This window comes from Sebastes fasciatus, chromosome 5 (assembly GCF_043250625.1).
Source record: "Sebastes fasciatus isolate fSebFas1 chromosome 5, fSebFas1.pri, whole genome shotgun sequence".
Taxonomy (NCBI): domain Eukaryota; kingdom Metazoa; phylum Chordata; class Actinopteri; order Perciformes; family Sebastidae; genus Sebastes; species Sebastes fasciatus.
In genome coordinates this window covers 35243439-35265866 of record NC_133799.1, presented here as the reverse complement: position 1 = coordinate 35265866, position 22428 = coordinate 35243439, and the positions used below count along the sequence as shown (strand labels likewise).

Genomic DNA, 22428 nt, shown 5'->3' with positions numbered 1-22428 from the left:
ACTTCCGTTGCTCCTAAAGTGGTGTTACCTTTTGGTTCCGTTTTATAGTTTTGTTACGGTGTGCTCAAAAAACGAAACGTTTAAAAGCAAGATAATGCATTTATTTTATTAAATGAAAGTAACGTTAATGAATTTTTAAGCGTCACTGTTTTCACCGACGCTCGTTCATGCCTATGTAGAGCGAGCACAAGCGCGAGCAACAGGACGCTGACTTTCGTTGACTTAACGGACACAGGTGCTGCTGTTAACAAGCAATTTCTGATTCTTACAAACAGTCCCTATAAGGCTTTTTAAGACCCCGCGGGAACCCTGTAAACGGTGCAACTGCAGTTCCACTAGGTTTAACTTCCTGCAGACGGCAGTTTAGGTGAATTCATTTCATACTGAGCAACAGCCCCCTCGTGTGATAAGAAAGCAGCTATTTGTGTCCGTCTCTGTTTAAGGGGTCAAACGTGATCAACTCACACATGCATTTTCTGAAAGCAACACAATAAAGACCACACACACACACACATCATGTTATTACAACATTGGATGACTTTAATCCACAACTCCTGTCATATTAAAACACAAGTCTATTTTACACAGCTCAGTTAGCAGCTAAGAAAAAAAACAAACACAGTGAACTGGATGGGAAGCCAGAATGTACAGAAGAGCCGAGTTAAGCAGCCGTTAACATCTGAACTACGGAGAATAAATGACGCAGATCTCGGTCCACAACCTGATGATGATTTAGCATGTAAGTGGATGTGATAATAAAACCCCTCCTGTGTGCTGATGAACGTCCCTCAAACACGTGTCATCGTGACAAACAGTGTGCAGCTTTTCATTCCAAATAAAAACAGGCGAGAAGCGATCCAGATAAAGCAGCGGCTCTCGTGATGGACGGGAATTAAAAAAACAGGTGCTTGGTCCTCCGTCACGTCACGCTGAGAAACCGCTGTTCTAATGCCGGGTCATGTGGTCAGGAAACAGGAAAGGTTTGGTCGGTAGAAGCCGTGTCCCACTTCAGAGGCTGCCTGCGTGGGTGTGTCCTTCAGAGGACTAAAAGCTACATCACAAGATCCAACACTTGACCTCACAGAGACCAGCGGTAACGATGCATTCAGGCTGTCCTCGTCAGCTCGTACAAGTGGACATTTCAGAAATTAATCTGTATGACTTCCATTTCTCTGATAATAGACAGAACTGACCAGTGCAAAAAGATTTTAGAATATCGAGGACATACTTGCCAACCTTGAGACCTCAAAAATAGGGAGGATTTCATATTAAATAAATTACCAGCTATTGAGAAATAGTGGAATATAATTATTAAATCATGTTTATAACAAAGTCCTTTTCAATAAATTTATAGGTCAATATTGGAGGTAATTTGACAGTAATTCGAAAGAAATTTCAAACAAGTTACTTGCTAATTATCACCTTATTACCATGAAATCTGCTGACCTGTAAAATGAAGTGTTACCATATATTTAATTTAGGCTTAGAATTGCTTTTTTAATTTCTTAATACAAGGAAAAATCTGTCTGCCATGGTGGCAGGTAACCTGCCACAGCCAACATTTATCCTGTATTTGGCAGGTCGCAGGTGCTGATTTCATTCCCTGGTCACAGGCATCTCTTCCACCGGGAAAATGACATTTGGTGTTGCTCTACTCTCGGTAGGGCTTTTATAGTATAGTATATACAGTATACGCTGTACAGAGCCAGGAACATGTTGAGATAATGAAAAGGAAAAAAAAAAAAGGTGTGAACATTTGTCATAAATCGGGAGAAATACAGGAGAATTGTGACCCCGGGAGGAAACCGGGAGTGGGCGATGAAAAACAGGAGTCTCCCGGGAAAATCGGGAGGGTTGGCAAGTATGATTGAGGACTACGAACAATATACCCGTCATTTTCTTCAAATGTATACAAAAGAGGCTGCATTTCACTTGGACTTCGGAGCCTCATTTACCCACGATGATATATACTCTGTCAGGACAACTTCACAGGAGGAAGCCTCTGGAGTGGGACACAGCTGGAGGAAATGTTATCTAGTGTTTCATGATGAGGACCTCTTGAACGCAGCTCAGGAGAGAGCTCCTTTCCTCGACACCGGCGACACACGGGGAGAGAGCAGTGTTTCCAAAACAGAAAGGAGAAGATCACATCAGACAGGTTACGAGTCTGATGTTCTGTTCCTGAGTAAACGCAACCTTGGAGTGAGAGAGGGCAGAATTTTTCTTTTTTTAAAAAAGCACAAACCGTGTCATTTCAGGCTCCCCTGGATGACTGGAGATATCAGTGGTAGTGTATTTACAGTGGAACAGTCTGGAGGAGGGGGGGGGGGGGGGTGATGCAGAGAGGGAGAGATGATCTTGGAACAGAGGAAACAAGCAGAGCGCTCTCTCCTCCTCTCTCCTCTCCTCTCCTCCCAAGGTCTAGAGGACGCTTTCAGGTCGACACAAAACAAGAGAACAACCAAACACAAAGCTCACTTCGCTGACTCTGGGACCTGCTGCTGGGTTTCATCCAAACGGGCTGATCCCAAGTCAGCGACGAGACGTTTACTGCTGCGAATTGTAGCTAACCTTGGTAATTTATAGACCTTGGCAGGACACCAGCATTTTGGAAGGTAGAGTCAGGGGGTGGGGGGGGGGGGTGAGGGGTTGGGGGTCAGAGGTCAGACGTAGAAAAGCCGTACCCTGGAGGTACTGACGTGGAGGTCGTCGTCGTAGAACTTGGTCTCTATGATCACATTACCACTGGAAGACAAAGACACACATAGCAACATTAGCTGAGGCATGTGCACACTATATAACATCAGCACGAATCCATGAACGTGCACTGTTGTGACTGCAAGAATCAAGTTAACGGAACATTTCAGCTGATTACAACGTGGATCTTAATGCTGTCGAAACAAATTAATAAATCTGAGATTTCGAGAATAAAGTCGGAATATTATGAGAATAAAGTCATAATATTATAAAGTAGTAATTCTACGTGTTATTTTCTTTTTTCTCATAAAGTTTCAACTTTATTCTCGTAATATGACTTTATTCTGGAAATCTCTGATTTTTTCCCCCCTCATTGTGGCCCTAATATTCCGTAGTACATTTGCTCTTTGGCCCTCACTGCATTAGACTTATATACTATATACGTAGACTATAAACTGTGTTACCTTCATCACAATGATTAAATGTTTTGTGGCTCCAGACAAGTTTTTTTTTTTTGTTGTTGCCTAAAATGGCTCCTTTGATAGTAAAGGTTGCTGACCCCTGCACTATAGGCTCCTCATCAAGACAATAAAGAGGTCTGGTGATGTACCTTAAAGGGACAGTGTGTAGCATTTAGGGGGATCTATTGGCAGAGATGGAATATAAGATTAATATGTTTTCTTTAGTGTATAATCACCTGAAAATAAGAATCGTTGTGTTTTCGTTACTTTAGAATGAGCGGTTTATATCAAGCCCCCCCAGGAAGAGCGCCGGGATTTGAAGCAAAATTTTCGTAGTGGCCAAACGACGGTACTACAACGTCCGTGTCCGTCACGTGATGCCATTGGGCCCAAAAAGGACTTTTCCCCATAGACTTACATTGGGAAAGAGACGTCTGTAACTCAGCATATAATTTTTTTTTAGATGAATCAACTCCCCAGTATGAACACTTTACTAGTCCTTATTTAAATCATTAGGTCCTAAAAGTTGTAAAATGCACTAATAGCTGAATCCAGAGTTATTTCCCTTCCTCCGTTCATGTGAATAAGACCCAGACCGAGGCTGGAGCGAGGGCTAGGAGGCAGGGTTAAAGGAAACGCTACAGCGTCTGCTCTATGGGCCCAATGGATGCGGAAGATCGCCAGAAGATCCGGGAACTTTTATACTCGGTAAGTTGAGCTTTTTTTTGCTTCATGCTCCACTGAGCAACTCTCATAGGAATGAACTGGAGCCTCCAACGCTGTATCCAGTTCTCTTTAAACATCCATGGTTTATATCTACATAGCAGAGAGTATAGATGCAAAGAGGTCGTATAAAGAGACGTCTGTAAATCAGAGGATCATTATTTTTTAGGTAAATAAATATCCCAGTAGAAATGCTAATATCCTTCATTTAAATCATTATATCCTAAAAGTTGTAAAGTTCACTAACAGCTGAATCCAGAGTTATTTTCCTCGTCTTAATGAACGCTCATCAGACCAACGAGACTGCACCGCCCTGCACGCTCATATGACACATCTGGTTCTGCCAGCTTCCTGCTCGCTGTACGCGTCTGTAATAATGGATATATTGGCTGTAATTCATCACTTTTATTATCTTATAATAACAACCGGCTATCGGCCAGTAGCTAGTAGTGCTAGTAGCATGACATCAACATAATTTAATGGAGTTGTAGGCTATTTACTAACACGGAGGGCAAAAGACCAGGACACAACCTCTTCTACATCCATGGTCTGTGGTCTATTGGACCCTCTTCTACATCCATAGTTTGTGGTCTATTGGACCTTCTTCTTCATCCATGGTCTGTGGTCTATTGGACCCTCTTCTACATCCATGGTCTGTGGTCTATTGGACCCTCTTCTACATCCATAGTTTGTGGTCTATTGGACCTTCTTCTACATCCATGGTTTGTGGTCTACTGGACCCTCTTCTACATCCATGGTCTGTCGTCTATTGGACCCTCTTCTACATCCATGGTCTGTTGTCTACTGGACCCTCTTCTACATTCATGGTCTGTGGTCTATTGGACCCTCTACTACATCAATGGTCTGTGGTCTATTGGACCCTCTTCTACATCCATGGTCTGTGGTCTATTGGACCCTCTTCTACATCCATGGTCTGTGGTCTATTGGACCCTCTTCTACATCCATGGTCTGTCGTCTATTGGACCCTCTTCTACATCCATGGTCTGTTGTCTACTGGACCCTCTTCTACATTCATGGTCTGTGGTCTATTGGACCCTCTCCTACATCCACGGTCTGTGGTCTATTGGACCCTCTACTACATCAATGGTCTGTGGTCTATTGGACCCTCTTCTACATCCATGGTCTGTGGTCTATTGGACCCTCTTCTACATCCATGGTCTGTGGTCTGTTGGACCCTCTTCTACATCAATGGTCTGTGGTCTATTGGACCCTCTTCTACATCCATGGTCTGTGGTCTGTTGGACCCTCTTCTACATCAATGGTCTGTGGTCTGTTGGACCCTCTTCTACATCAATGGTCTGTGGTCTGTTGGACCCTCTTCTACATCCATGGTCTGTGGTCTGTTGGACCCTCTTCTACATCCATGGTCTGTGGTCTGTTGGACCCTCTTCTACATCAATGGTTTGTGGTCTGTTGGACCCTCTTCTACATCAATGGTCTGTGGTCTATTGGACCCTCTTCTACATCCATGGTCTGTTGGACCCTCTTCTACATCCATGGTTTGTGGTCTATTGGACCCTCTTCTACATCCATGGTCTGTGGTCTGTTGGACCCTCTTCTACATCCATAGTTTGTGGTCTATTGGACCTTCTTCTACATCCATGGTTTGTGGTCTACTGGACCCTCTTCTACATCCATGGTCTGTCGTCTATTGGACCCTCTTCTACATCCATGGTCTGTTGTCTACTGGACCCTCTTCTACATTCATGGTCTGTGGTCTATTGGACCCTCTTCTACATTCACGGTCTGTGGTCTATTGGACCCTCTCCTACATCCACGGTCTGTGGTCTACTGGACCCTCTTCTACATCCATGGTCTGTGGTCTGTTGGACCCTCTTCTACATCAATGGTCTGTTGGACCCTCTTCTACATCCATGGTCTGGTCTGTTGGACACTCTTCTACATCCATGGTCTGTGGTCTGTTGGACCCTCTTCTACATCCATGGTTTGTGGTCTATTGGACCCTCTTCTACATCCATGGTCTGTGGTCTGTTGGACCCTCTTCTACATCAATGGTCTGTGGTCTATTGGACCCTCTTCTACATCCATGGTCTGTTGGACCCTCTTCTACATCCATGGTTTGTGGTCTATTGGACCCTCTTCTACATTCATGGTCTGTGGTCTGTTGGACCCTCTTCTACATCCATGGTCTGTGGTCTATTGGACTCCATGTTGGATCCTTGACATGAAAAAGTTTGAGATTGATCTCAAAATGTGTGTGCTGGATTTTTCTAACTTCCATTGATGTCCATCGCTTACTTTACGCTCCTCTGGGAAGCAAAAAAGTCTAATAAATAAATAAGTACATAAATAGTGATAATTTTATGCATTTTTAAAATGGAACACAGGCCATGTCAGTAGAGACATTGAAATTATGACAATAGAACAGAAATCATTTAGTTTTACTTTGTTACGGCACTTTGTAGGCAGACGTTTAACTGGCGTTGTCAGTCCAAAATGGCAGAGGCGTAGCTCTGCTGCTGGGCCCTGATGTTGCAATGGAACGAACGATTGGCTTTCACTTCTTAGCGATATATGCATTTTTGGCACATAAGGAGCGGGTCCTCTTCACAGAGCCGACCGCCATGTTTCTACAGTAGCCCAGAACGGACAAACCCAACACTGACTCTAGAGAGGGACATTTGCGTAATCATATTTTCGCGTCGGCCGCCGTAGTTCTCCGACGCGCTCGGCACAAGGGAGAGGCTTTGGTTGGTTACTATCTGCAACCTCACCGCTAGACGCCGCCAGATCCTACACACTGCACCTTTGAATAAAATCTGACGGGAGGAACTCGAGTAGGCAGACGATCGGGCAGGAAACCACTTTCAGTTTATGAGCTGTTGCACATTAACACAGTACATGGGTGCACAACACTACGGCAAGAACAGAAAGGTCAAAGCTGAAGCAGGAAGTGGGTCAGTATGCTGTGATGTTTGGTTTCCTCTTCTCTAACCTGAGGGGTTTCAGACTTCTCTGTGGTGATGTTGCCGTGTTCCCAGATCTCAGCTATTAACTCGATGTCTACAATCTCATCAGAACTTATAAAAATGATGGACTAAACTATGAACATGAGACCCACATTGTAATAATCGTTCTTTAAAACGTCCCCCTGCTCATTTGTAAGCCAAATCCTCCAAATATTGACACAATAAATGATCATAATGTCAGATCATTATAAATCTAAATACAACGCAGCAAACTGGTGTATGACGTTAACACGGACCAGGAGGTCACATGTACACTTGTTTTGCATCACTGTGTGTTGGTTTGATACCTCGTAGCTCTACTAAAGGGTCAAATAGTAGATGTGAGAAATGAGATCTACCGCAACATGTGTCAAGATAAAGATGATGAAAGTGGAGACTCACGTTAAAACATTGGCCGGCATCATCTGGGACTCTGGAGCTGCTTCTATCAGAGACTGCCATGTGTTGGTGGAGTTGGGGATAACAAAGCCGAACTCAAAGAACCACTCTGGACAGAGAGAGACACAGACACACACAGAGAGTTCAGCGCTGCCTTCACTAACATACAATATCATTTCTAGGAATCCTGTTAATACACTATGTTAGTGGACCATAATAATAGCCTACAGCCATTGTCACTGACTTGGAGAGCAGCAACATAAACATGTTATGTTGGAGTGGATAGTGTGTTGTCCCCTGGGGCTCTGTATAACCTCACCTCTGTACAGCAGGGCCCCCGGGGGACAGCACCGCTAACACACAGTAACAGGGAAGTGACAACAGCTAACGGAGCCGTCTGTTGGACGGATTGGAGACGATGCTGTAATGGTGAGGGATGTTATAAAGCAACTGCTGTATCTTATGACACATGTTAGGGAGCCAAGCTTGCCGTTTGCTTACAGGGCTGGTAAATCTTTAAACATCTCCAGACCCCAGAGCAGGGGTCAGCAAACTTTATTATCAAAAGAGCCATTTTAGGCAAAAACAAAATAAATAAATCTGTCTGGAGCCACAAAACATTTGAGCATTGTGATGAAGGTAACACAGTTTATAGTCTAAGTATATAGTATATAAGTCTAATGCAGTGAAGGCCAAAGTGAAAATGTACTACGGAGTATTAGGGCCACATTGAGGGAAAAAACATCTGAGATTTCCAGAATAAAGTCATAACTTTACGAGAATAAAAAGTTGTAATATTACGAGAATAAAGTTATAACTTTACGAGAAAAAAAGTCGTAATATTACGATAATAAAGTCATAACTTTACGAGATAAAAAGAAAATAAGATATTACGACTTTATTTTCGAAATCTCAGATTTTTTTTTTTTCCCTCAATGTGGCCCTAATACTACGTTGTATTGTCGTACCATAGACCTACAACAATGATGAATAAAAATTAAAATGTAAACAAAAAACAGTTATTCATTTCTATTTTTATAAATCCACAGGGAGCCAATGGAGAGAAGCTAAAGAGCCGCATGTGGCTCCGGAGGCGCAGGTTGCAATCTCCTGCCCCAAAGGCTCATACAAGACTTATTTATCAATTTCTCATCAGTCGAGTCTCTTTATCTTTTTAATCTTGATTTAAATCTGACTGGCTGGATTCAAACCCAAAGAGGGTCACAGGTTCCAATCCGGCTTGGGGTCCTTCTGTGTGGAGTTTACATGTTCTCCCAGTGTTAGCGTGGGTTTTCTCTGGGTTCTCCGGGTTCCTCCCACAGTTCAAAGACATGCAGGTTAATTAAAGGCAGGGTTGACAATGTTCTCCAGGCTACACTATTTGTTATATTGGTTGAAATGGTCTTTACACCCCCACTCTAAAAAAAAAAGGACCAGAAAAGAGCTGTCATCTGTAGCTGCTGTAATCCTGTAAAAACGTCTACCGATCATTGCCTCGCAGTCCGCTTGGAAAGAACCAATCAGATGCCTCCCCTGCTCGTACTTTTCTCCTTTAGCATAGGAAATACTGGACCGTCCTTTATGAAAGGAAAGGAGATAACGCTGTCCCACAGTTCCTTGCGGCAGCAACATTTAAAGTGACACACGTCACTAACATCCACTGCCGTCGCATCATAATGATGGAGTCTAGTGAAAGAGCAGTCGGGTTCTCCCAACGCCACGGTTGTCTTTTCCTAAGTCCTTCTGAATACTCCTTCTCATCTTTCCTTGACCTCATGACGTTTACCATCGAGGTCAAGGAGAAGTGGTTAGGAAAAGACGTCGACCACAACCCTTTCTTTTTTTGTTTTTTTACTATTCGACTGCAGGCCAGCTCTCATCATGGCTGCCACTCAGATACGTCCGGGTCATTTCACTCAGTTAGGAACCTTCCTAAGCTACAAAGGTTGCGGTTTAAAAGTTAAAAAAATTACGTCTTTTATATAGGTTGGAATTGAAATGATAAAAGGAATACAAGATAACTATAGATTTAATTGTTTGCGTTATAGAGAAGGGGTAGGACCATATGAGTAGGCTGTACTTCTTTCTGCTCCTTTTTGAACTTGTAATATTTCTTTATGGACAGGTTGCTATATGTTTAGGGTTATTATAGTATATATACATAAATTATATATATATATATATACACAGTATAGGTATTTGTTACATGTTTGAAATAATAAATAATTAAATACAAAGTGAAACAAATGCTTGCCACTGTCCACTCATATTTATCAACATGAATCCCGTTAGTATATGACTGTATGAAGATAATATGCAAGATAAGCATATCGTTTGTTATCATGAACGGCCGAACGGTGCGTCGCTTTAAAAGTTGCGGCCGCAAGGAATTGTGGGATGGCATTCTCTCTTTTCCTTTGCTAAAGGATGGTCCAGTGTATCCTATGCTAAAGGAGATAATAAAGGAAGCATTGGAGCACCTTTCCTCAGCATTTAGAGGATTCAAACAGCTCTCATCATGGCTGCTACTGAGGTACTTCCGGGTCATTTCACTCAGTGAGGAACCTTCCTAATAAGCAACAAAGACTAATCGGCCACAGCCCCAGGTGGAGACGGACGAGATCAGCGGAATAGTGTGAAACCATCGGGATCCACGGGGTTCCTGTGACTGACTGGCCTTCAGGTTCTCGTCCCTTTAAGCAGTTCAGATTACCTTCTAGACACTGTCCTTTGAAGAAAACTTTCTGCTCCAGCCTGAACTTCTCCAGTTTCTCCGAGGAGGAAAAGTTCAGTTCCCTGGACACCGCTTTACACTTCAGGATCTTCTTCGGGACGCGAGCTGCGGAGACAGCAAAGCTGGAATTAACCGAGAGCTACTGTATGGGTAGCAGAGGTTTGTAGGTGACCTTTGACCCCTTTGAGCTTTGTAGGCTTCTGTTATATAAGAGTAAGACAAGTGTGTGGCACTGGTAACTTCCCATAATACATTCTGTTATGTCAAATCATTTGCACAATTTCACTAATGATACTAAACTGGTATTCTCCTTCACCACATCAACGTTTGATGCACACAAAGAGTTTGACAGTCATATCCAGTTTATCTAAACCAAAAGGATGTGCATGCACTCAAAAAGTCAACTGTAAATGCATGTAAAACTGTATGCAGGACCTCAATATATCCTCGGTCCATCATATTGTCCTCTGTGAATCCTTTCTGTCTTTCTGTCCTTTAAATCTTACAAAACCGGTTTAAGTTCAAACGAATAGGGTTTGGGTAATAATAACACCTGACGAAGACTCTAAAACATGAAACCTGTCTGATGACTTGTTGCATGTGTAAACAAAGATTTAAAGTGTAATGTTAATTATTGTACATTTTGGGGTTATTTTGCTTCGTACTAAATCCTGTTGCTTATAAAGCTGTAGTGTACAGTATTCTGAAATTAGAATCATTTCACAATATTATTTGTTGGTTGTTTTAGATGGGTGTACATTTGGTGATGATTAAAGGAGATGATTCAAAGAGAAATCGTAGCTCGCTTATCACCCACAGGCCGGCCAAAGGCACTGGAGAACGCCACCAATCAAGACAACCAGCCCTACAAAAAATAGCCCCAAAATAGCCCATGTTGTGTTATGATACATATATACCGTCTAATGTACCTTCATGTTCTACTCCTGGTACAGAGAGGTCCTCGGTTCCCTGCCACAGCACTTTGCCCGTCTCTGCATCTCGAAGATTCATCCAGTTTCTGTCAGGAAAAAGTTAAAGTGGCAACAACCAAACTGAAGAACAGACTAAAGCAGGGGTCAGAAACCTGCAGCTCTTTAGCTCCTCTCCAGTGGCTTTTAAAATGGAAATGAATAACTGTTTTTTGTTTACATTTTAATTTTTATTTATCATTGTTGTAGGTCTATGGTACGACGGATTATTAGGGCCACATCGAGGAAAAATAAATACATCTGAGATTTCGAGAATAAAGTCATAATATTATGAGAATAAATTCATAGGTTTACGAGAAAAAAAGTTGTAATATTACGATAATAAAGTCAAGGGTTTACAAGAAAAAAGTCGTAAAATTATGAGGATAAAGTCATATTATAAAGTAGTAATTTTACGTGTTATTTTATTTTTTTCTCGTTAAGTTATGACTTAATTCTTGTAATATTACGAGTTATTTTTCTCGTTAAGTTATGACTTTATTCTGGAAATCTCTGATTTCTTTCCCTCAATGTGGCCCTAATACTCCGTAGTACATTTGCTCTTTGGCCCTCACTGCATTAGACTTATATACTATATACTTTAAAACCTTTTACCGCAGTCTGAACAATCTTTGAAAAGATTCCAATCTGGAAAGTTGCTTTTATTTCTCCTATAAAAATGATTCTATTCAGATATGGACCTTCAAACAAAACAGAATGTGTAGTGAAGATAGGCTAGCGCTGTCTGAGGGAAGCATGGGACCTGGGAACTGTAGTGGAGTATTAAATCAGATCAGTGGTTCAGATGGAAGACGTACACACCTCTGCTCAGGTTAACCGGGAAAGGATAGAGATCAAGTTCAGTCACAACATGCTGCCCGTAATAACAACGGCACAACTGCCTGCCAAAGATGCTGTGGCCTGACCTTAAATGAGCACTCCGATGTAGCTGAATTAAAGCAATTCTGGAAAAAAAGAGTGGAACAAACTTCCTCCACAACGATGTGTGTAACTGATCTCCAGTTATCAGACGCCTTTGGTTGCTAAAAGGTGCCGCAACCAGTCATTAAGTTCAGAAGGACAGTTACTTTTTAACGTGGGTGATATGAGGTGTTGGTGTATCACTTCAAAAATGTATATCGTGTTTACGCCATAGACTGTATAGATGGACGACGCATCTCCACTTCCACCAACTGTACAAACGTAAAGCCAAAATATCCCAGATACGGGAGCTGCCATCTAGCGCTTTTAAAAGGTTATTGATAACATTTTCATGTAGACAAATATTTAAAAAAATTAAATAAAATAATAATATATCCACAGAGCTTTTAGAAAGATGCCGGATAAAAGTATGGCTTTTCTTAAAAAGCATTATTATGATCGTGAATTAGTCATTTAAAAAATGTTGGCGGGTCCAAAATGAATGATTTTGTTCCTGTGGAATATATCATTCGGTTTCCATTTCTAACAAGGCTTGTCAGCCAATAATATAACAACGTTGGTATCACGTGGTGTCTCTGTGTCGTCAGATAGTGTGGAAAATAAAGAATAAATGGCTGAGATTGACGGTAAGTGCCTGGCAACGACTTGTTGTGAAGTAAATGCAATGAAACGGGAGGGAGAAAGCGACATCTAGTGGCTGAATGTTATCAATTGAACCCTTAATGTCATTTGGATCCGCGTAAGTAAGTAGTAAGACACAACAACTAACCATAATACCTCCATAACTACATTTCTGATGATGACAATGAGATGAACACACAGCTACTACTTCAATCATGACGTCTCAAACCCCTTTTTTATAGCATCAAATAACTAATTAGAACCAAACTTACCAGAAAAAAATGAGCACTTGAGCATGAATCAGCGTGATAAGAACTACCAAAAATGACAACATAATGACAAAAGGCAACTGTGTGGAGGTGAGAGAGAGAGAGAGAGAGAGAGAGAGAGAGAGAGAGAGAGCTTTGTGTGGACATTGTTGGCTGCTAGCTGTCCCATCAGTCTGTCAGCTGGTCAGCTGTTCCTGACCTCCACATTCACTATAAACACAATACAGCCGTCAATCACAGAGCCGGGAAGGACCCGGTCAGTGGTTCCACTGTACTTTACCGCTTCTCATGCTGCGTCTCTACAATCACTTCAACAGTCTGCGGGGGCACCGATGCATAAGCATGCATCAAATGCATAGAAATAGAACAGGACATTGAACTGGTCATTTGACCAGTAAATCAGAAAATGGTGATTGTTGTTAGTTGTTATGGTGACAACACATGTCAGTGAGCCATAACGTGTGGTCTCAGCTCTCCGGGGAAAACGGCGGACGCAGCTCTAGAGACGGACGGCTGGCTAGTTTGCTAGGTAGCTTGTCCTTCTCCGGAGCGGCAGAGAGTGAGGCGGAGGGACCGTTAGACCCGCCGGCCACCAGCCTGCTGTTCAGCTCATTTTCTGTAACCGGTGTAGCATTAAAGCATGGTGGAAGTAGCAAGCAAACTAACTAGCCAGCCGTCCATTAGTTAGTTAGCTAGCTAGCTTGTTAATTCCACCATGCTTTAATACTACGCTGCTTACGGAAAATAAGCCGAACAAAGTAGTCCCTCGTCTGGCGATAGCGATGTGCTTTCTTACGCTGTGACACGAGTGTGTGGATGAAACATTAAGCGGTTAGCCTACATTGTACTCCCTTCCTCTGGCTCTCTATGCTTCCTAACGTTACTACTCCACTGCTCGTTTTAGCTGTTAATGCAAAACCTCACCTCAGTGAGTCTGCGACTTGCCATAAATCGGTCGGTCGCAATGGCAACCGTACACCTTAAAAATGGCCACCGTTCGGACCATTCTGCTATGTTGATCTGAACTATAGAGCGTATATACATATGGGTGGGTGTGTGTGTGGACGGCACCTCGATGCCGCTGCTCCACCACCGGATCACAGACTCTGGCTCCAAATGACGTCAAAAAGCACAAGATGGCAGCTCCCCGTATCCGGGATATTTTGGTTTCACTTCTGTACAGTGTGAGGAAGAGGGGACGCGTCATCCATCTATACAGTTTATGATTTGAACGGGAATGTCTGTTCTACTCCTCTTCCATTTCTATGATCAGATGACTGCTACTGATCTATCAATGCACACACACCGCCTTGACTGTGAAAACGTCCAAATTATACAGAATTTAAGGAGCATTTAAGTCACTTGTGATTTCCCCTGAGGCGTGTAATGTACTTTATACTGAGCAGAGATGCTGCTGCAGGAGTGGGAAAGAGACTTTATCCTGTGTGATGCCAAGTCCATTCATTTTCATTTTTCCCTCTTAATATTGTTGTCATGGTTTCTCCTCACTAATATGCTACATGCATTTAGACATTCAAACATTGGCTTTGGGCCTGGCCATGGAGACGATGTCAGGGCCTGTGCACTGTGCAGCGCTGTGCTTATGATCAGGCTGTGTTCAGCCTGGGACTCTAGGTCGGTCAGTGTGTTGCTGGTTTGTTTCAGTTTTATCTTTTGAAATCAGACTGATGGACACCAGTAAAGAACCGCCGTCCCACAGCCCTCTGTTCTAGAAGATTCTCCACTCTGTCACACTCAGATACTACTTAGTGTCACACACACACTTGACTCCACACCATCTGTGAAGCCCTCCATCCTAACTGCCTCCAAACAGACAGCTCCTAAAGCTCACACACAGTAACTTGAAGGGTTCTCTGTTGCATTCAGGGACTCTTCCCAAACTCACTTACTTGACAGCTTGTCATAAAATCTAGTTGGTCAGGACGAAGACACAGGATATGTATGTGTAAGAAAGGTTTGTTCCACTGTAATGATGGCCAGCATCTTCACCTGCATGTCATATAATATACAATAATTAGATTTGTTTATTTTACTTTGATTTATTTGTCTTACTCTCTGCAAGACTTTCCATCTGCATCAATGTCGACAGAAAGAAAATGCCATCTTACGTCAATACATGTCTCTAAAAATGTCTTTTATGCATGTTTGGATTATCTCAAACAATTAGGACCTTTAATTTTTTCAGGTCTTAGAAATGTCTTCTTAAAATGTCTGCAGATAGCCTTCAGAGTGGGACAGGCATAAATTATAATAATAATAATACCAATAATCTGAAACAGCCAGGGTGGACTGATCATATATGGGCTTAAGAATAAACCATCAAAAAAAAGGAAGTTTAAACATAATTTTGTGCTTTTTAAGTATTTTATATTTGATTTACTTTATATAAGGTGCTAAATACAAGATTGGGAGCATTTCTATTGCCTCCGCACGGCTCTCAATATGGCGACGGCTGGTGCTAACAGTGCTAACAGTGCTAACAGTTAAAATAACGACAACAGTGCTAACAGAGCTGACAGTGTGAGGGGGAACCGGCTGGTGGGTGCTACGCTTCCGTGATGGATATCAGCTGTAACCGCCTTTAGGGCTGGGTATCGCTACTCAATAACACCTTTAAGATATCAACCGAAACAACCCAGTGCCATGTAGTATCGAAATTTCTCCAGCCAAACAATGACTGCAATCGGTCCTTTTTGTGCCCAGATCTAGGAAAAGATGACTGTTTTGCTCGCAGCCAATCACCACAAGCGTTCTTCGATTTATTGCGACGTGTGATCGGCTCAGTCGGCAGCAGCTGCAACCCATACGGCCGGAATTGCAGCTAACGGTGCTTACAGCGTTAACAACGGCAACAAGTGCTGATAGAGAGCCAACACGTAACGTGGCAGTAGGCAGTATATTTTTGGCATCATTGGGCTCAGCTCTTACTGCTTGTTTTCCTCCGGTCTGTGAAAATCTTGCAGATGCCGTTAGGAGCAACGGAGGACACAGAGGCACATGATTGTTTTCAGGTTACCTGTTTCATGTACTACTGTCACGATATAGCGACCGTTTTATAAAAATAACTTTAAGCCAGTGGGACACACACACACACACACACACACACACACACAGCACATTCACATGATGGGTATAGAATGAAGCACTCTATTGGCATCGTTATCACTTTAAGGGTACTGGCATTGTCATCTTTTTAAATGATACCCAGCCCTATCCGCCGTCTAAAGGTCTATTAGAGCCGTGCCGCCTCCACCATCCCCCACCTCTTCCTCTGGCTTTCTAGTAAAGTGTGCTGAGTTGAATGGTTTCTCTAATCCTCTCAAGTCTAACTAAATCTCCTACATCAAACTCATCATCCTCCATACCTTCCAAAAATAATCCAGACCACACTGCGATGCCTTTCTCGCTCTTTCACCACATCTCATTTCTAAACGTGTCCCTGTAAACAAAAGAGAACGTGTGCATCGTTTTCAGCAGGTTGTCATAATGACAGCGGCCTGACGGTGACGCCAACGGAAGAAGTGGGCAACCATCAGCCACATTTTACTGTTCACATCAGATGATGTGTTCCCTTCATTCTCTCTCAAATCACTTCCTCACAAACTAAACTAAAGACACTCTTGTACAGCAATTGATTTAAGCTCCAACAACATCGTATGAGGTTGAACCACCGCGTCCTCAGGGAATGCTGCACGCGGCGCGTGTGCGTGTGTAAACCACCAGGGTGCATGCACAAATCAGTCAGAACACACACAAGCTAATGAGCCCCCAGTGAAAAGCTGCTGTCACTGTTTAGTCTGCATTTATTTTTAAAGACGCTTTAATTGTTCAAAGTACAGGCGGCTTCCTAACCCCGACCTCTACGACGCACCGCTACTGAACAGATGCACCATTTCACTCCAGTCAATTCATACGGCAACAACTCGGCAACACTATGAGCACACAGGGATATATTCTTGCCATCCATTCATTCATTCATTATAAGGCAATGCTTGTGCTTTCCAAAAGCTTCACCATTCTAATATTGTAGTAATATTTGTAATATGGAGCTACACAGATCAAAAGGAGGCGTGTAAACTACAGAGCAAACTGAGCCCAACCGTGCCACACTACAGACAGACACCAACACACACAGTGTCCACCTTTACAGGGCTGTGGTCAGTACTACTGTACCTCATGTTGGGCTGCAACAACAGTGAATTAACAAACTGCTTTTTTTTTTTTTAAATCAAAGTTTTCTTATCAATTTGTCTATTGACTATTTTTCAATTGTTCAGTCTATCAAATGGGAAAAAAAATGACTAATGATCACAGTATTCATTATACAAGGATATGAAATCATTCAACGTTTCAAGGGGAAATGTATTTTCTCCAGTGAACAACTCCGGGTCTGAAAAGTGAAGCCAAAGTGGAAGTGCCTTAAACTCGCATTTAGGGCTGTCATAGTAAACGCAATAATAACGCGTTAACGCAAATTATTTTTAACGCCACTAATTTCTTTTTTACGCATTAACGCAGCTTGCAAGATATGTGAATGTAAATGGGTTCTATGGGTACCCACGAGTCTCCCCTTTACAGACATGCCCACTTTATGATAATCACATGCAGTTTGGGGCAAGTCATAGTCAAGTCAGCACACTGACACACTGACAGCTGTTGTTGTCTGTTGGGCTGCAGTTTACCATGTTATGATTTGAGCATATTTTCAATGCCAAATGCAGTACCTGTGAGGGTTCCTGGACAATGTTTGTCATTGTTTTGTGTTGTTAATTTATTTCCAATAATAAATATCTACATACATTTGCATAAAGCAGCATATTTGTCCACTGCCATGTTGATAAGAGGATTAAATAATTGACAAATTTCTCTTTACGGTACATTTTGAACAAATAAAAGAAATGTGTGATTCATTTGTGATTAATCGCGATTAACTATGGACATTCATGTCCAGCCTATTTGCATTTCTAACAGCCAGCAGGGGGCGACTCCTCTGGTTGCAAAAAGAAGTCTGATTGTATAGAAGTCTATGAGAAAATGAGCCTACTTCTCACTTGATTTATTACCTCAGTAAACATAGTAAACATGATTTTATGGTCTCAATCGCTAGTTTCAAGTCTTCTTCAATACAGCATGATGTTCATTTAGGAAATTATGTTCCCATTTAGAGTCAGATAGACCATAAAGCATGATATGCTTTAGGGCGGGGCTACCTTGTGATTGACAGGTCGCTACCACGGCGTTGTCCGGTCTGGGAGTTGTCCGTGTTTTCGTCTTACAGCTTTAACCCTTTCACAGTGTGTTTTCAGTTCGTCAAAGTTAATCGTTACATTTTGGTCGCCTAAAAAATGTCTTATTCAGAGTTCGGTCGTGCTAAGCTCCACCCTCTCGTGTCACTTCTGGTTGCAAAAAAACAAGACAGCGACGGCAAAAAAAACAAGATGGTGACGGCCTAAATGCCGAACTCAAGGCTTCAAAACCGCAGTCCTTAAACCGATGGAAGCCATCACAGTGATTACGTCCACTTCTTATATACAGTCTATGGCAAACTACAGAGGAAACTTTTTTTTTTTAACTATCTCAGAATAACAATAAATTCAGTCAGACTATGGGTATGAATATGTGAGACTACCAATAACTGACTACAACAAGTGCTACTGCTTGTGTGAGCATCTTAGTCTATGTGCTGTTCTTAAAAAACACTAACCAACCAAGTGAGAGAATTTCACCGCTAGACGGTCTGTTATCTTCTAGTTTTATATTTCTATTCATAAATATTTTGGATAACACACATGATGGCAGCAATGTTGCCTTTACAGTCTAGTGAAGAAAATAAGAAAACAACGTGCCGTTTAGTCTCTGCGTTGGCTTCCTCGATGGGATTTTCACTTCCGGAACCTCACTGTTGAGCTCTATAAGGCAGCATGGACAGGAGGTAGTAAATCCCTGTCCCACTAAATCACGGATTTAGGCATTACCACAGTGCAGCAAGACGCCTGACCTTACCAAGACACACACATTAACTCACGCCTTGAGCTTTGGTATAGACTGGGATAGGTATAATATAATAAAAGGGGGACATGTTTTATACATATTGAAATAACTAAACTAACTAAAGTTGTATGGTCATGTGTTAACTGACTGGAAGGAGAGCACCAGTGGGTAAGTAAAGTGTAGCATGCTGCAGTGCTCTGCTGCTTATTCTAGAAGGTATTACTGAGGCTAATTCGGTCCTACATGGTCAGTCGCATGAAGACACAGTCCGGCCAGTAATATGGAGAGATCGAATTTGTCATGTTGGCTCCACCCACCCACACACCCTCACATCCTAGATACAGTTTGCTTTAGTAAAAAAAAAAGAAAAGAAAAAAAAACACAAAAACTCAACAAACTTGGGACTTGGAGTAGCAGTGGGGACGTGAAAATGTGCAAACATTGCAACTTAGCCAATGATACCTCAAGCTCTTAGAACTACTTTTTGCCGTGGGATTATATTTCCAGCAAGGAAAGCTTATGTGTCTATCTGCCTTAGGTAGACTGAAAAATTACCTGATGTAAATGAATAAAGGTTTAATACCATCATACATGTATCATCCTCCTGTCTTCCTGTTCTGCTTAGGTCCGAAAAGGACGCGGACGTGGTTCTGCTTATACTACCTTACTGCAGGTGTTCATGTTTGTCGGCACATATGGTTCATACATTTTGGACATGGACTATACACTCACCAGCCACTTTATTAGGTGCAAGGTGTACCTAATAAAAAGGCCGGTGCTAGTATCGGGTGGTCTTCTGCTGCTGTAGCCCATCTGCTTTAAGGTTGGACGTGTTGTGCGTTCAGAGATGGTATTCTGCATACCTTGGTTGTAACGAGTGGTTATTTGAGTTACTGTTGCCTTTCTATCATCTCGAACCACTCTGCCCATTCTCCTCCGACCTTTGACATCACAACAAGGCATTTTTGTCCACACAACTGCCGCTCACTGGATATTTTCTCTTTTTCGGACCATTCTCTGTAAACCCTAGAGATGGTTGTGCGTGAAAATCCCAGTATATCAGCAGTTTTTGAAATACTCAAACCAGCCCGTCTGGCACCAACAACCATGCCACTTCAAAGTCACTTAAATCCCCTTTCTTCCCCATTCTGATGCTCGGCCAAATAAGTAGCTTCAGTCTCCACTTTTTTCTTTGGAATTTTATGTTGTGTTTTTCCATTTTTTTTTTTGGTATTCAACTGATTTACAGCCAGAGCTTGAGTGGCTGCTATTGAGGGTGGCAGCTAGTGTTTGGAAAGCCCTTAACTAACACTGTGAGGAGTAGCCGACATGTTTTGTCACATCACTCTTATCTGACCGTGAACGCAATTTAAAATGCAAATCTACCAATTTGCAACATCACATTTCTCTACGTGCATCCTAATAATTACTAACGAAACAGAGAAAAGATTCATGTTCAACAACGCGTGAGTGCATACGTACTGTAGGTATTCGGTAGATGATCTTACCCTACGCAACGTACTGTAAGTCAAACACAACCAGACAAGTCAAATGAGTGCTACAACATTAATAAAGAGCAGTAAAGTGGGAGAATATCAGCATACCACCTAACAGCATAGTAAAAAAAATACGACAGAGTTCTGGACACGTGAACGCAACTTGCAGGTTTGATTCCTGTGCTTCCTGTTGACATCTTTACAAGGCAAATACCAAAAACATAATTAAAAAGTGTCTGTATGTGTGTGTTGGAGAATATACAGGTGTGCCAATGGGCTGACATTAACTCACTTGTTTGTTTCCAAAGTAATTTCTCTTGTTTTGAAAGTCCTCATAAAACAAGAGACTATTTTCATATAGCTGTAGACTGATCTGAAAACTCACTGCATCACTAAACAGCAACTGTGACAGTGAGGAAGAGCACAAGTCTTGTCACTGTGACACAAACAAAAACATTCAAGATCCCCAAAAACACTTGGGAAATGAGCCGAAGTATCAGACAGTCTACGTGACTTCTGGGGGGAAATGGGATAACACACATAACATACACTAAATATGGCTGTTAAGCAGTGAAACATTAAAACTTGGCTGATTTGTAATGAAGTTTGGCATCACTACCATACCACAACAACCACAACACCTGGGTCTGACATCTCCTCATACAGTATGTAACGTTCACGGAGCTGTCACACAGCAAACACGCTGTACCGTTATACTATAATACGCTAGGAACATGTCAGCTATAGAGCTAAATAGTAACTATAAGTTTGACAATGGGTATTTATATCACCTCTGTCAATGTGAGCATTGTCTCCATCGCATGTCTCCGTTGCTACAGGACGTAACGGTTCGTTGTTAGGGTATTCACCACTTAGCAGTTAGCAGTTAGCCGGCTAATTAGCCCCAAAAAACTCATTTTATATGGCAGGCCAACTATCTAGCTGGTTCCTAACTAACAGAGCATTTCCATTTAGTCCCACAACATGAAGACATCGGCTGTGTAGCTCCAGGTCCTCCAGTGAGAGGTGGAGCTGACAGGTTAGCCTCAGCTAGCTAACCTCACTGTTACTGTAATACATGCTACTAGCATCATGCTATCGCTAGGTAACGGTATCTGGTAACAAACCGGACACACAGAGAGCACGTTACTCCGGGTCTAACTAACACCAGTAGAAAGGATACAGTTTGAAGCCCTTCAGTATGTCCTTGGCCCTGTCTTCGTCTGAAGACATGTCTTTAGTCGTCTGTTGTTCGCTGCTTCACAGACAATCCAGGATCTGCTGTTGATGTTAGCTTCACTAGTCAGCTAACTAGTCTCCCGGCTAATGCTCGCATGAAAGCAGCATCAACTGTGTGTTCTTAACTCTATATTGTTGGGCTGCAGGTTAAATCTGATCCGATAATGCAATCAGCTAAATATATCCAGCTAACTGACAGACAGCTGTCCCAGCCAGTCAGCGGCAGAGGGGTTAGCTCCTGAAAGCCAATCACAGGCCGAGGATGAGAAGCGTGGGCGGGACTACGCTGGATAGAGACGCGTCACCAGGGGCAACGCCGCACACACATGCGCACACAGGGCTCCTGCGTTACGTACCACTTATCGCTCGTTTAGAACGTAGAGGAGGCTGGAGGTGCAACACCTTCAAACACCTTCTTGCATTTCTCTCAGTTACTTAGAGACTATTTGGACTAGACCAACTATTGTTTTTATATGTTAAACTTACATCCAGCTGCCAATTACTCATACAATTTAAAGATGATTATATATGACATCACAATATTTATTTGAATGGAAGAAGTCATGTTGCAACTGATCCCAACCATGGGGACAGTTGCAACACGATCAGGAACAACATGTTAAAAATTACATTTCACTGATTAAATTTTGCTTTTTGTCTCAATGAGCACAGTATTCTGAAATATATGTATTAACTACAATAATATTATAATGTTATAGTATTTTATTTAGTAACATTTATCAAATAGCAGTCATTGAGTTTTGTTTGTTTATGCATATAGAACATATGCCTACCTTGATCCAATGAGCAGATGTTGCAGATGCTATTCAATCTCTCCATATATCAGTGTTCAGTCCAGTTCCAGAAGTGAAATTCC

The 22428-nt window shown here is 42.2% G+C and overlaps 1 protein-coding gene across 1 annotated transcript; it reads right to left on the bottom strand.

The window, feature by feature from the left end:
- Positions 1 to 514: 514 nt before the first annotated feature.
- On the bottom strand, positions 515 to 21791 carry pde6d (phosphodiesterase 6D, cGMP-specific, rod, delta). Its single transcript, XM_074636961.1, has 5 exons — positions 21496 to 21791; positions 10934 to 11022; positions 9984 to 10109; positions 7274 to 7379; positions 515 to 2745 (listed from the first exon to the last, which is right to left on the bottom strand). The coding sequence occupies exons 1-5, from the start codon at positions 21543 to 21545 to the stop codon at positions 2664 to 2666; spliced, it is 453 nt and encodes a 150-aa protein (XP_074493062.1). The 5' UTR covers positions 21546 to 21791; the 3' UTR covers positions 515 to 2663.
- Between the last annotated feature and the right edge of the window lie 637 nt (positions 21792 to 22428).

Bases quoted from the DNA above. Each gene is read 5' to 3' on its own strand.
- pde6d (XM_074636961.1), bottom strand. From the start codon at position 21,545: ATGTCTTCAGACGAAGACAGGGCCAAGGACATACTGAAGGGCTTCAAA. The intron at 7,380-9,983 runs GTAATCTGAACT...CTCTCTGTCCAG, and splicing joins CAAAGGACAGTGTCTAGAAG to AGTGGTTCTTTGAGTTCGGC. The intron at 2,746-7,273 runs GTGAGTCTCCAC...TTTGTCTTCCAG, and splicing joins ATGCCGGCCAATGTTTTAAC to TGGTAATGTGATCATAGAGA.